We start from the raw sequence: 13,222 nt of genomic DNA, 5'->3' as shown, positions 1-13,222 counted from the left end.
TTAGCCTTGGGAGATATTTTCCTCCCAAAATATAAAGATGTCTAGGTTCAAATTACTTACAAGTCTATAATAGGCTTCGTATGACTACCCTAGTACTTACTACTTAGCGTATGAGTTCCTAATCTCTAGCTATCGATCTAATGAACTTGGCAAACCATCTAATAGTTGATGGTGAAATTGTCATAGAAAGGTCTTTTTACAGATTGATGACAGTGACATATTGAATAGAAAATGAAAGATTTTTGACAAGTTGGTATGAAAATAAAAAAAGCTTTCACTCAAATACAATTTGTTTTTAGATGGATGTTATTTCAATTTGAATAGAAAATGAAAGATCTTTGAAGTAATGTGTTAATTTTATGCAGTTCAAATTCGATCCACTACTAAATACCAAGTAGTTTAGGATGTGCATAGATAAGTAGATTATATAAGTAACCAAAAGAATGTCATTAATTATGAGATATTCTATGTGGTTGATTATAGGCTTATATAATAGTCATGCCATCATGTTGTAATACCCTTGGATCTTCTTAAAGTTGAGATAAAAGGCAATCAAACATATATAAGGATTAATCAAGAATGTCTTGGCCTAATGGTTAAGATTGAGGTGCTGTGAATGATAGATCACATATTCTGATTCCTCCTTCCTTTTTTTTTGTACTCTGCACTGCGTTCGAGTCTCATAAAGGATAAAAAAACATATATAAGGACTGATATAGATACGCACAAATGTGAATGTTGCATATCTTTTGACTTTTATCCTTTTTCTTCGTCATATTCGCATTTGATCTGAAACAATGAACCTCATCAATGCGTCCAACAACAATCCATAACGGCTAACTAGTAACTAATGCCTCCCAAGCAACGCGCTAAGATGAGTTCAGAGTTTGTGCACTTGGCAGAATATCAGCAGATGATTTGCACCAAAAAGTCCAATTCTTTTTGGAGGATGAAAATGGACTCCTTGCTGTTTTATCAGATGCCCATTATGATCCTCTCAACTGTGAACTGCTGCTGCATATCTCTAAAGTAAAGTGTTGATCTTATTTTTTCTCTTCTATCTTTTCTTTTTCATACAAACTCTTATTCCACCGATAGGGAGTAACCCGTACGGGTGCAATGACATAAATAATAGACGAAATTCAATTTGTAGTCTTTTTTGTTTAGACATTTGGAAAAGATCTTGTTAGATTTGGTAAACTCGGGGTATTCCATTGATCAAATATATAGGTTATAATAAAGTAGATTCCTGATAATATTAGGAAACCTAATAAGAGTAGAAGTGTAAATACAAAATATAATTCTATTCTATTATATTTTATATTCTATCACACCCCCGCAGTCATAGCGAGACGAGGACGAACGCTAATACTGGACTTAAACTCCAGAAATAAATGTCGAGGAAGGCCTTTTGTGAATATGTCAGCAAACTGATATCTATTATGAACATGCAAAACACGTACATGACCAATATCAACCTTTTCCCGAACAAAGTGTATGTCCATCTCAGCATGCTTGGTGCGTTAGTATTGTACTGGATTGCGAGAGAGATAAATAGCACTGACATTATCACAATAAACAATGGTTACCTGTTGGAGAGGACAATGCAACTCCAAAAGTAGATTACGTAACTAGGAGGCTTCTGCAACAACACTCGTGACGCCAAGGTACTCACCTTCAGCACTAGCTCGAGATAGTGTGGATTGTCTCTTAGACTGCCAGGGAATTAAGTTATAACTGAGAAATAAAGAATAACCTAAAGTAGAACGACGACTCACTACAAGAAAAGGCCCAGTTACCGACGGCTACCCCGCGACGGCTCGAAAAACCGTCGTTGTTTTCAAAATTAGCGTCCGTTTCAAACCGTCGTCCGCACCGACGGCTTGTAACGCGTACAGCGACGGCTTCAACGACGCTAGACGCTGACGACCGTTTCAGGACCGTCGTTGATGTTGTGAGCTTATATTTTAGAATTTGTTGTATTAGGCGTCGGCTTCAAGCAGTCGGTAATAGTAGAAAATGCCGTCGGTAATATTTGCGGTTTATAATTCAGAATTTTAATATTTTGCGTCGGCTTTAAGCCGTCGGTATATATACCAAAGCCGTCGTTGAGTATAACGACTTAATACCCACTACTCCCACTCAAACTCTATTCTCAAGTATAACCCACGAAACAAAACACAACAGTGCCGTCGTCTTCTTCACAGAGAATTTAGTTCAACTTCCTTCACCTGCGACCGGCGACCGGCGACACGCCAAACGCTTCTCCTTGCCGGTAATTTCTGAAACTCTGTGTTTATTTTTTATTTTTAATTTTTGTTACAAATTAAACCCTAAAAATTGGGTTTTGGGAATGTAGGTAGCCATTCCATCAACTGCCGGCGCCGCGAACTCACTACAGCCGCCGCCGCTGTCACCGCGAACTCACTACAGCCGCCGCCGCTGTCACCGCGCAACCCATTCATTCCGCCGCCGCCGCTGTTGTTGCGCAATTCGCTCCTTCCGCCGCCGCGCAATTCTGTCTGTTTCTCCAGTTTGTAAGTTAGAAACCTGCTGTTGTTGTCCTCAAAATACTTGTTGTTGTTGTGGTTTGTTGTTGTTGTTGTCGTTTGTTGTTGCTTTAATTTGTTATTGTTGCTGTAATTTGTTGTTGTCGTTTGTTTGTTGTTGTTGTTTGTTGTTATTGTTATTGTTATTTTTTTGTTGTTGTTTGTTGTTATTGTTGTTATTTGTTGTTGTTGTTAATGTTATTTGTTGTTGTTGTTAATGTTTTTGTTGTTGTTGTTGTTGTTTGTTTAATTTTTGCTTTGTTTTTGTTGTTGTTGTATTTGACTTGAAAATATATTGCTATTAATTCTTGTGAGGGAAAGTGTGGACCTCAAGAAATTAATAAAGTTGGAAAATCAATACACTATAACCAGATTCACAAAAAAACATAGAGTTCAATATCAATCATTTCACAAAACCCGAACCTAGCTGCTTCATGGTATGACCACTACCTTAGAAGCGATTTAGCAACGACCGGTACAATTTGCAACCTTTGAAATTATTTAACAAAGGTTATTGGACCTCGCTTCTTTAATCTTAAGACGAGATTCATTAATGTCTATCCCTCCATGTGTCATAGTATGAACACTAGTTGTAGACGTTTCGATGGTCTTATTGGTGATTGATAAGGTAATCTTTTGTCTGTTTGTGATGTTGTCTACTTCAATTATTTCTTTCTTCTGCTTCTCAAAGACATGTGTAATATGTACTTGGGTAACGACTTGCTACACTTGTTATACATTTAATTTGAGTGTTTAAATAAATATTTTGCATCATCATTTTCCTAGAATTGTAGAGTTGGGACCATGAAACGGAAGGAGCGTTGGTGGATGTATGATAGATATGACAATGGGCGTAACTTGAGGCCCGAGTTCTTGAGGGGGGGTTGATGAATTCATTGAATTTTGCAAAGCAAATCCTGAAAGCCCAGGGTTGGATGAAGTTAGATGCCCGTGTCCGAAATGCAAGAACAGACGTATGCATGACGCAGACACGGTTAAAGTGCATGTGTATAAAAAGGGATTCATACCTGATTTACTACGATTTGGTATTCTCATGGTGAAGAGCTCCCTCGATCCGCACATGAGCCATCTAATCCATACGTGAAATGATTTTCGATGCTCTTGGGAATAACTCAGAACCGTCCAATGTTGAAGAGCCTAGTGGAATGGACGAGGAGCCTAATCCTCAAGCAAAAGTGTTCCTTGACCTATTAAAGGCTTCTGAGGATGAAGTTAGTTTGAATCATAAACACCTCAAACATCCTATATATACTTAGTTAAATGTGTTAGATTGTAGTTTTGATTGAAATTACAAAATATAGGCAAGTTAGAACCAAATATAGGCCATTTAGCTCATTTTAGGCCCTATTGCTTGAAAATGAATGAAGTTGAGTAGTTTTAAGTTAGTTTGAATCATAAACACCTCAAACATCTATATATACTTAGTTCAATGTGTTAGATTGTAGTTTTGATTGAAATTACAAAATATAGGCAAGTTAGAACCAAATATAGGCCATTTAGCTCATTTTTAGGCCCTATTGCTTGAAAATGAATGAAGTTGAGTAGTTTTAAGTTAGTTTGAATCATAAACACCTCAAACATCCATATATACTTAGTTAAATGTGTTAGATTGTAGTTTTGATTGAAATTACAAAATATAGGCAAGTTAGAACCAAATATAGGCATTTAGCTCATTTTAGGCCCTATTGCTTGAAAATGAATGAAGTTGAGTAGTTTTAACTTAGTTTGAATCATAAACACCTCAAACATCATATATATACTTGATTAAATGTGTTAGGTTGTAGTTTTGATTGAAATTACAAAATATAGGCAAGTTAGAACCAAATATAGGCCATTTAGCTCATTTTAGGCCCTATTGCTTGAAAATGAATGAAGTTGAGTAGTTTTAAGTTAGTTTGAATCATAAACACCTCAAACATCCTATATATACTTAGTTAAATGTGTTAGATTGTAGTTTGATTGAAATACAAAATATAGGCAAGTTAGACCAAATATAGGCATTTAGCTCATTTTAGGCCCTATTGCTTGAAAATGAATGAATTGAGTAGTTTTAGTTTAGTTTGAATCATAAACACCTCAAACATCCTATATATACTTAGTTAAATGTGTTAGATTGTAGTTTTATTGAAATTACAAAATATAGGCAAGTTAGAACCAAATATAGGCATTTAGCTCATTTTAGGCCCTATTGCTTGAAAATGAATGAATTGAGTAGTTTTAATTAGTTTGAATCATAAACACCTCAAACATCCTATATATACTTAGTTAAATGTGTTAGATTGTAGTTTTATTGAAATACAAAATATAGGCAAGTTAGAACCAAATATAGGCATTTAGCTCATTTTAGGCCCTATTGCTTGAAAATGAATGAATTTGAGTAGTTTTAAGTTAGTTTGAATCATAAACACCTCAAAAATCATATATATACTTAGTTCAATGTGTTAGGTTGTAGTTTTGATTGAAATTACAAAATATAGGCAAGTTAGAACCAAATATAGGTCATTTAGCTCATTTTAGGCCCTATTGCTCGAAAATGAATGAATTGAGTAGTTTTAATTAGTTTGAATCATAAACACCTCAAACATCCTATATATACTTAGTTAAATGTGTTAGTTGTAGTTTTATTGAAATACAAAATATAGGCAAGTTAGAACCAAATATAGGTCATTTAGCTCATTTTAGGCCCTATTGCTTGAAAATGAATGAATTGAGTAGTTTTAACTTAGTTTGAATCATAAACACCTCAAACATCATATATATACTTATTAAATGTGTTAGGTTGTAGTTTTTATTGAAATAACAAAATATAGGCAAGTTAGAACCAAATATAGGTATTTAGCTCATTTTAGGCCCTATTGCTTGAAAATGAATGAACTTGAGTAGTTTTAACTTAGTTTGAATCATAAACACCTCAAACATATATATATACTTGATTAAATGTGTTAGGTTGTAGTTTTTAATGAAATAACAAAATATAGGCAAGTTAGAACCAAATATAGCTATATATACTTAGGTTGTTTTTGCTCATTTTAGACCATATTGTTTGAATATGCGTGCATAAGAGTATATTATTTAACCAAATGCAGGAACGTACAACAAGAAGCTGGATGATTGTAGCACTCAAGGGTCACAACCAAACCCTGATTTGTTGTATTGGGAGACAGTTGTGGGAGGAACAGAGGAAAAGTGCAGGGGTTAGGTCAGGGAGATCATTTGTATTACAACTCTTCATCTGGGCGAGGAGGAGTTGGCTCTTCACAACCATATGAGCCATCGATTTTTTCTCAGCTAGAGGCGCAGGTGGAGGCCAAGGTCGCTGCACGGATGGTAGAAGTGGAGGCAAAGGTTGCAGCACGTCTGGAAGAGTCAAACCGGGCCCTCGTGCAGGAAATGATGCGGAACATGACTAATTTTGGTCACTTGTTCTCAGGTTGCAACACAGGACCCTCTCCACAACGCAGACCAGAGGATGACCCGGGGTTTGGTGGTGGCGGCACTAATGCTACACAGACACCAGCTACAGTGTAGTTTGTTAGGTTTTGACAACTAGCTAGATTACTAACTTAGATTTTGTTCATAATTAGTCTAATTTTATATATGCACTTAGTGTCTATATTTATCGGCATATGTCTAGTTTTGTTTTTAGGTGTCTCGGTATATTTTTTTGGAACTCCACTTTTACTCGATTTCCTGACACCGGGATTTATTTTGCGTATTAAGGTAGTTTGTTTAATTATAGACATTTAGTGTCTAATTTTCCCGACATTGGGATGTATTTTGTGTACATAAATCTAATCTATTTCATTTTTAATTTGCATATTTCTTTAGTTTAAAATATATAATGCGATGGAGGCGACGCAGGAACATGTTTAATGTAGTATATGTCGATGTTGGCGTGCAGTACAGGTTTGAGTATAATTTTGGAAACGTTATTAAATTATTTAATATAATTAATAAAATCACGACGGCTAAACTTGAACCAACGACGGCTTAGCAGTCGTTGAACAAGAGAGCAATGACTGCCAAAAAAGAACAAAGCAACGACGGCTTGAGGATGTTAGCGACGGTTCAGAGCCGTCGGTGAAACAACGACAGCTTCAAAACGTCGTCTACTCACCGACGGTCCCACACCGTCGTTGATACACCGACGGCTCCAAACCGTAGGTGCTAAATTCTTAACGACGGCTAGCCAATCAGTCGTTGAACACCGTCGCTGATCCATCAACGACGGCCAAACGGTCGCTATTTGCTAATTCAACGACCAAAACTGCAACGTCAGTTGGATAGCGACCGTTGGCCGTCGGTATTTATATTAGCGACGGCTTTTGAAGAATCAGCGACGGCTTTAAGCTGTCGTTGACTGGCCCTTTTCTTGTAGTGACTGTTAGGACAACCATCCCAATCTGCATCATAAGTGATCAGGCACAAGTGAGTAGTAGGATATAAATGTAACCCATGATCAATGATACCCTGAAGATAGCACAGGAATCGTCTCAAAACATTATAATGTGATTCCCTCAGATCATACATGAAGAGGCAAACCTGCTAAACTGCATAAGCAATATCAGGACGAGTAAATGTAAGATACTGTAAGGCACCGGCTAAACTGCGATAGTGAGTAGGATCAAAAACAGGAGGACCCGAGTTAGCACTAAGTTTAGCATTCGTGTGGATAAGAGTCGCTACAGGCTTACAAGATCCCATGCTTGCACGCTCCAATATTTCTTGTGCATATTTCTGTCGAGATAAAAGCATGTATGAAGGAGTACGAGTAATAGAGATTCCCAAGAAATAGCTAAGTGGGCCCAAGTCAGACATGGGAAACTCTGTTTTAAGAGTACTAATCAGACGATCTCGTAGAGAATCAGAGGAAGCGCATAGAATATATCATCAACGTATAATAAAAGATAGGCCATGTCATGACCTTGCTTGTAAGTGAACAAGGATGTGTCACTTTTAACAAACAAAACCAATATGCAGGAAAAAATTAGCAAAACGTTGATACCAAGCACGGGGTGTTTGTTGAAGGCCATACAAATTAAAGCCTTGCAAGCGACAAACATAATGAGGAAATCGTTTGTCAGCAAAACCTGGAGGTTGATGCATAAATACTGTTTCCTGCAGATCACCATGTAAGAATGCATTCTTAACATCAAGCTGATGAATAGACCACTGTGGAGCCATGGCCAATCCCAAAACTGTGCGAATAGTGGCCGGACGAACAACAGTACTAAAAGTTTCATCACAATCAACACCATGTTTTTGTGACATGCCATCACAAAATATAATTCTATCCTATTATATTTTAATTATATTCTATTAGATCTCTAGTTTTAACTCTTAAGAATCCCTCTTACTTCATATAGATTTTATTAGGGGTCTGTTAGACAAGTATGCTTTTAAATGGTGTTTTCGAAGTTTGACCAAGTTAAAATTTTATTGAAAATGAAAATAGTGTTTCATATAGTAGAATTTATATCTAATAAATTCTAATGATTGAGGTATTATATTGGAAAAGTTTTAAAAAATACCTTTTGAAAATAAATTATTTATTAAATATGTACTAATACAGGTGTTTGGGCCAATATATCACTGAGCCCCAAGTCCATAATGAAATTACAAAATTGTCCCCCTATGCTCAAAAGGGTCATCCAGTCCGCAGGCTCTGGCCCAAGCCAAACCTTGGTTCAGCCTAGCAGATGTCTTTCACACATCCCAATGCCTATAAATAGGGACAATTTCCCATTTATTGAGGTACGCAATTCCAGATCAACCACTCATCATTAACTGCTAATTTAATTCATTCACTGGCTAGAGCGTCGAAGAGACAATCCCGAAAACACCTCGGGATAGTCTAACCCTGGTCTTTGCAGATCTCGCAGAACTCTTTGAACATCTGGTCACCCTGATTCTTCGACCATCAGTCTTGAATAGTCCCCCATCTCACAAGTTTTTCACCCGAAAGTCGAAACAATAAGAAATATTCAATCTACAATCTAATTAGTACAATAATTATTTGCCACTACAAAGCTTACGCGTTTATAAAACTTTTCCATCTACAGCCCTGGCATAATTTGGTCCTTTACAAGACCTTAAATAACTTATATGACCTGGTGTATCTATGACTTATGAGGAATCATCACCAGCATTTTGAGTGGTAATTTGTAACAAATTAAAGTAAAAATTAGTACCCATATTATTCCACTTTTAAGTTCTAATAACTAAATTTAGCAGTGATTGATAAATGGAGTATATGATTTGGTTGCTGTAGCCTGTAATACCAACAGTAAGAGCCTTAGCTTTTAGTTGGAACCCAACCCATTACCCATCCATGCACAAAGTTGGACCTAATGTGAAAAGCACCATATATTCTTAAATGTTACATAGACCAAACCAAAATAAAAAGTACAATATGAACGTTTGTAGTAACTGTTAATTTTCAAACATTTCATAAATGTTAACGGTTGAGAGTTGGTGCTGTATGCCTGTATCTTACTAATATTAATTACTTCATGTGAAATTACTCATATATAAACATCACTCAACCTTTTTCCTACTTCACACATCTAATTTTGATTTCCTAGTTTCATACTTCCAAATTTTTAAGGTCTAGTACTCCAATCCCAAAGTTACAGGTGGTAGTTTCAACTTATCAATGAACAAGTTGTTAAACTTTCTGCTTGTTGTTTTTGTCTTTGTTGCTACGGAAATTCATGGAGTGCAAGGTAATGCAATGGTGACTGGCACTGTTTTCTGTGACCAATGTAAAGATGGCCAAGTGTCCATCTTTGATTATCCTCTATCAGGTAAAAATTCTTAATATTATGATAATGTGAATATTGACTAGCTAGTTTAGTGAATATTATAGTAATGAACCAAACGATCCCTTAGAGTGAGGCTAAGTCATTTGCAGTGAGATCAACGCTTAATTTTGTCTCTTGTTCGCTAGTGAGTATGTTCTCCAAATCTGTTAATCATGAAATTATAGTAAAATTTGAATACAATTAGGTACATTTGTATATGACAGGTTTTGGATGATGTATAAGAGTTAAGATTTATTTACATTTATGATATTTCTTGTGATTTGTTACGACCAAAAATACTTTAGTAGCAGGTAGAGATCATTAACATCTTGGTGATAGGGAAATGATCCTTTGGTACTATACATTGTTGAAGTGTTTCCCTACAAAATAATAACTCTGGTTTTATTATAGGAATTGAAAGTAAGAAAATGTCAACCACTAATGATAGATATATAATGTTTTTCCGATCTCCACAAAAGAATTTTAATTGGAGTATTACATTTAATTTTTTCTAGATCAAAAATTTCATTTCCATACTCAAAATATATACATTGTACAACATTTAGAGAATATTGACTGTAGATCTGAAAGTTGAAGAAATCATGAATCATAGTCACATTGACTAATTTTCTCATTCCAAACTTACTCTTTGTTTAATTATAATTGGGCTCTGTACTCATATATAGTCTTTGTTCTGATTGATACCAATCAATGCCAAGTAATGTCCATTATCTTCACCTAAATTATAATACTTCCTCCGTATTTTTTTAGTTGAGCGATTTTAGTTTTGTGTACAATCATTATTCATTCATTTCTATTTTGGGTGTCCCAAAATATAGTTTCCATTTTCATATTTAGTTCAACATTTTTTCGTAATTTGTCTAGAAAAACCATGTCCCTTTATTTATTTGCTTCTTGAATTTTGTTTTTCCTTTGTTTATTCAACCAAAATGTTACGATTAATGCTCTTTCACCAATTATTCGCCAATCCCTCTCCTAAAATCATCTTTTCCCATACAACATTTATTTAAATAAACAAAAAATCTTTACTATCCTTCCTATATTATACTTGCATAAATTACCGTGAAAAAAGGGAATGAGAACTATATTTTGAGACAGAGGGATTACTATCTAACACCTACATATATTACACTTGAATAATCTTAAAATATTTTCCAATTAATTGTAGGGATGAAGGTGACAATGGTATGTCCAGGGACTGATGGACAAATGACAGTGGTTGGAGAAGATACCACAAACATGTTAGGCAACTATGGCATAACTTTTGATGGCACCCCTGATTTAAGTAGCTGTTTTACCCAAATTTCACCCAATAATACTATTGGGCCGGACTCAGATAAGTGTGGGGTTGCTCCAGGCCCAGCCAAATCAGTTAGGCTAATGTTTAGCATGTTTGATATGGAAATGTTTACAGTTGATCCTTTGATTTCACAACCTGCTCAACCTATGTCTTATTGTTCAACATCTTCAGCACCTCCTAGTCCCGTCTCATTGCCACCCCCTACATCTTCGTCACCTCCTAGTCCCGTCTCATTGCCACCCCCTACATTTTCGGCACCTCCTAGTCCCGTCACATTGCCACCCCCTATAGGTTCTGGTACTCCTATCACTCCGGTGTCTCCCTCGGCCCCGCCTAAAGGTCCGACTCCGACTTTTAAGCTTCCACCTATGCCTCGGATACCTCCATTGACACCAATGCCACCAGCGCCCTTCTTACAAGATTCGGCATGCTCACACGAGTAAGTTTGTCATTTTAGATCTTATATTTACCTCACTTATAGCCTATAGGTCATTCATTTTCATCATTTCCTTTAAACAGATCATCTCATTAAATTCTTATTGGTAATCTTTGAATGATTTTCAAAACTTTTGTGTAAATTAAGTGTAGTAAGTTGGGTAGAACAGACCCTTAGATAGTACTCATTATTATTACTATTATTATTAGAAGGAACATCGTTTAGGTCAAAACACAAATAAATCCATGTTTTTTTGCCCATAAACTAATCAAATCGCGTCAAAACGGTTTATGATGTAATTTTCGTGGTCCGATCCAATCATTATTTTTATTACTAAATATTATTATATTATTAAATATAATTATTAAAATAGTAATATTAATTTACTTCTTAGATATTATTGTTATTACATAATCATCATCAAGTATTAATATATTAATACAAATAATATAAAATAATTATTATTAATTATCATTATTATTATTAATTTATGATTATTAATATTATTTATTTATAACTATCATTTAAAAATATCCAAAATACTATTATTATTATTACTTATCATTATATTTATATATTTATTACATTCAATAATTATATTTATTACATTCAATTCAATTCAGTTTAGTTGTTTTATGTCGAATAGAACATGCCCTAAATTTAAGTCAATTTCATCCTCTTACAGTTTATCTATGATACTTACCAAGCTACACTCTAAAGGTAACCAAAACCAAAATCGAAGGACTTGTTCGTTATCGTTTTTTGTTTTCAGTTTTCTTTTTTTGAAAACTAAAAACCAAAAACAGAAAACCAGAAAAAGTGATTTTCACTTTTTAGTTGTCAGTTTTCAAAATTATCATGTTCCCAATAAATTTGACTAATTTTTTAATTCATTATAGAACATATATCATATGACTTGGAAAATCAAAAAACCAAAAAACAGAAAACTACAGTAATACCGAACATTTCCGAAGCTACTGATTGAGTTTAATTTGAATTGAGCAGATACTGGACGATGCCACAATACAAATGTTACTGGAGAGCAGTGAACCCACAGATGCCAGTAGGGCTAGTATTCGGTCCCTTAGCAGCACAGAAATATGGAACTGACTTAACATTAAGGAAAGGACTTGAAGGTAAGGGTGATCCTTACAAAACCCTTTTAAGGGAAGGTGTAACTGCACTTCTTAACTCCTACAACAGCTTCCATTTCCCTTACAATGCGCTTGAGGTCCTCCATAGCTTCAACACCGCGTTAACGGGCTCGAATCGTAACGTTCTTCTTACTGCCTTGAGGTACAAGAGGGCTAATACTGGATATGGTCATGTTCCCTGCAAATTTCAATCTTGCAAATGATCATCATTTTAGGGTGATATGTTTTTAGGATGATATATTTAACATGCTATTAGTGAAGTATTATTTATTCGTATATATACGTTAGTACTCTCATATAGTACGTTTCTTTCATACTATATATCGAGACTTTCTGTAATAATTTATGGCGTAGAGATTTGATTTTAGGCGGCAGCATCAGTTTCTTGTATGTGTCTATATACATGGCTGATAATATTGTATGCTTTTATTTTCTGGTATTAATTGGTTTGCTTTTGTGCATTTGATTGCTATACAATCTATATTCAACATTATTTATCAATCATGAACTTACTCACCAAACACTTGTGAGATGAGCAAGTGAGAATGTGAGAGGATAATACCTAGTCACTGGTCATATTTGTGACCTGATTGTCTGATTGACACTACTTTGACAGTATGAGACCATGATTACAAAAATATAACAATTCACCACCTAATTTGTAAGATACTTCCTCCGTTTTTTTTTTTTTTTGTTAGAATGATCCAACTGAATTGACACATCTTGCAGGTATAACCAGCCAGGTTTGCAGGTCAAACTCCTTATATGGATGAGGGGATGATAAGGGAAACATTATCCCCAAACAATTCCTAGTGGGGTGTGATCCCATGACGCTGAATTCATAAGACCAAATCTTTACTAGTAGGCCAAACTTTACTTGGTAAATTGTTAGATACTTAGATTCGCTCAAATATATATGGCTACATATACATGTTCGC

The 13,222-nt window shown here is 35.1% G+C and overlaps 1 protein-coding gene across 2 annotated transcripts; it reads left to right on the top strand.

Moving 5' to 3' along the window:
• Positions 1 to 9,118: 9,118 nt before the first annotated feature.
• LOC104903966 (hypothetical protein) lies at positions 9,119 to 12,723 on the top strand. 2 transcript variants are annotated; one of them, XM_057392033.1, is made up of 4 exons: positions 9,119 to 9,376; positions 10,563 to 10,910; positions 10,953 to 11,133; positions 12,136 to 12,723. In XM_057392033.1, exons 1-4 carry the CDS (start codon positions 9,226 to 9,228, stop codon positions 12,485 to 12,487), a joined length of 1,032 nt encoding a protein of 343 aa, XP_057248016.1. In that variant the 5' UTR covers positions 9,119 to 9,225; the 3' UTR covers positions 12,488 to 12,723. The 2 variants fall into 2 exon arrangements, with proteins under 2 accessions (XP_057248016.1, XP_010690419.2); XM_010692117.4 differs by having other exon boundaries at positions 10,563 to 11,133.
• Positions 12,724 to 13,222: the final 499 nt, after the last annotated feature.

This window comes from Beta vulgaris, chromosome 9, assembly GCF_026745355.1.
Source record: "Beta vulgaris subsp. vulgaris cultivar EL10 chromosome 9, EL10.2, whole genome shotgun sequence".
In the NCBI taxonomy this organism is placed as follows: domain Eukaryota; kingdom Viridiplantae; phylum Streptophyta; class Magnoliopsida; order Caryophyllales; family Amaranthaceae; genus Beta; species Beta vulgaris.
The sequence above is the reverse complement of the archived record's forward strand: the minus strand, read 5'-3'. Positions and strand labels throughout refer to the sequence as shown.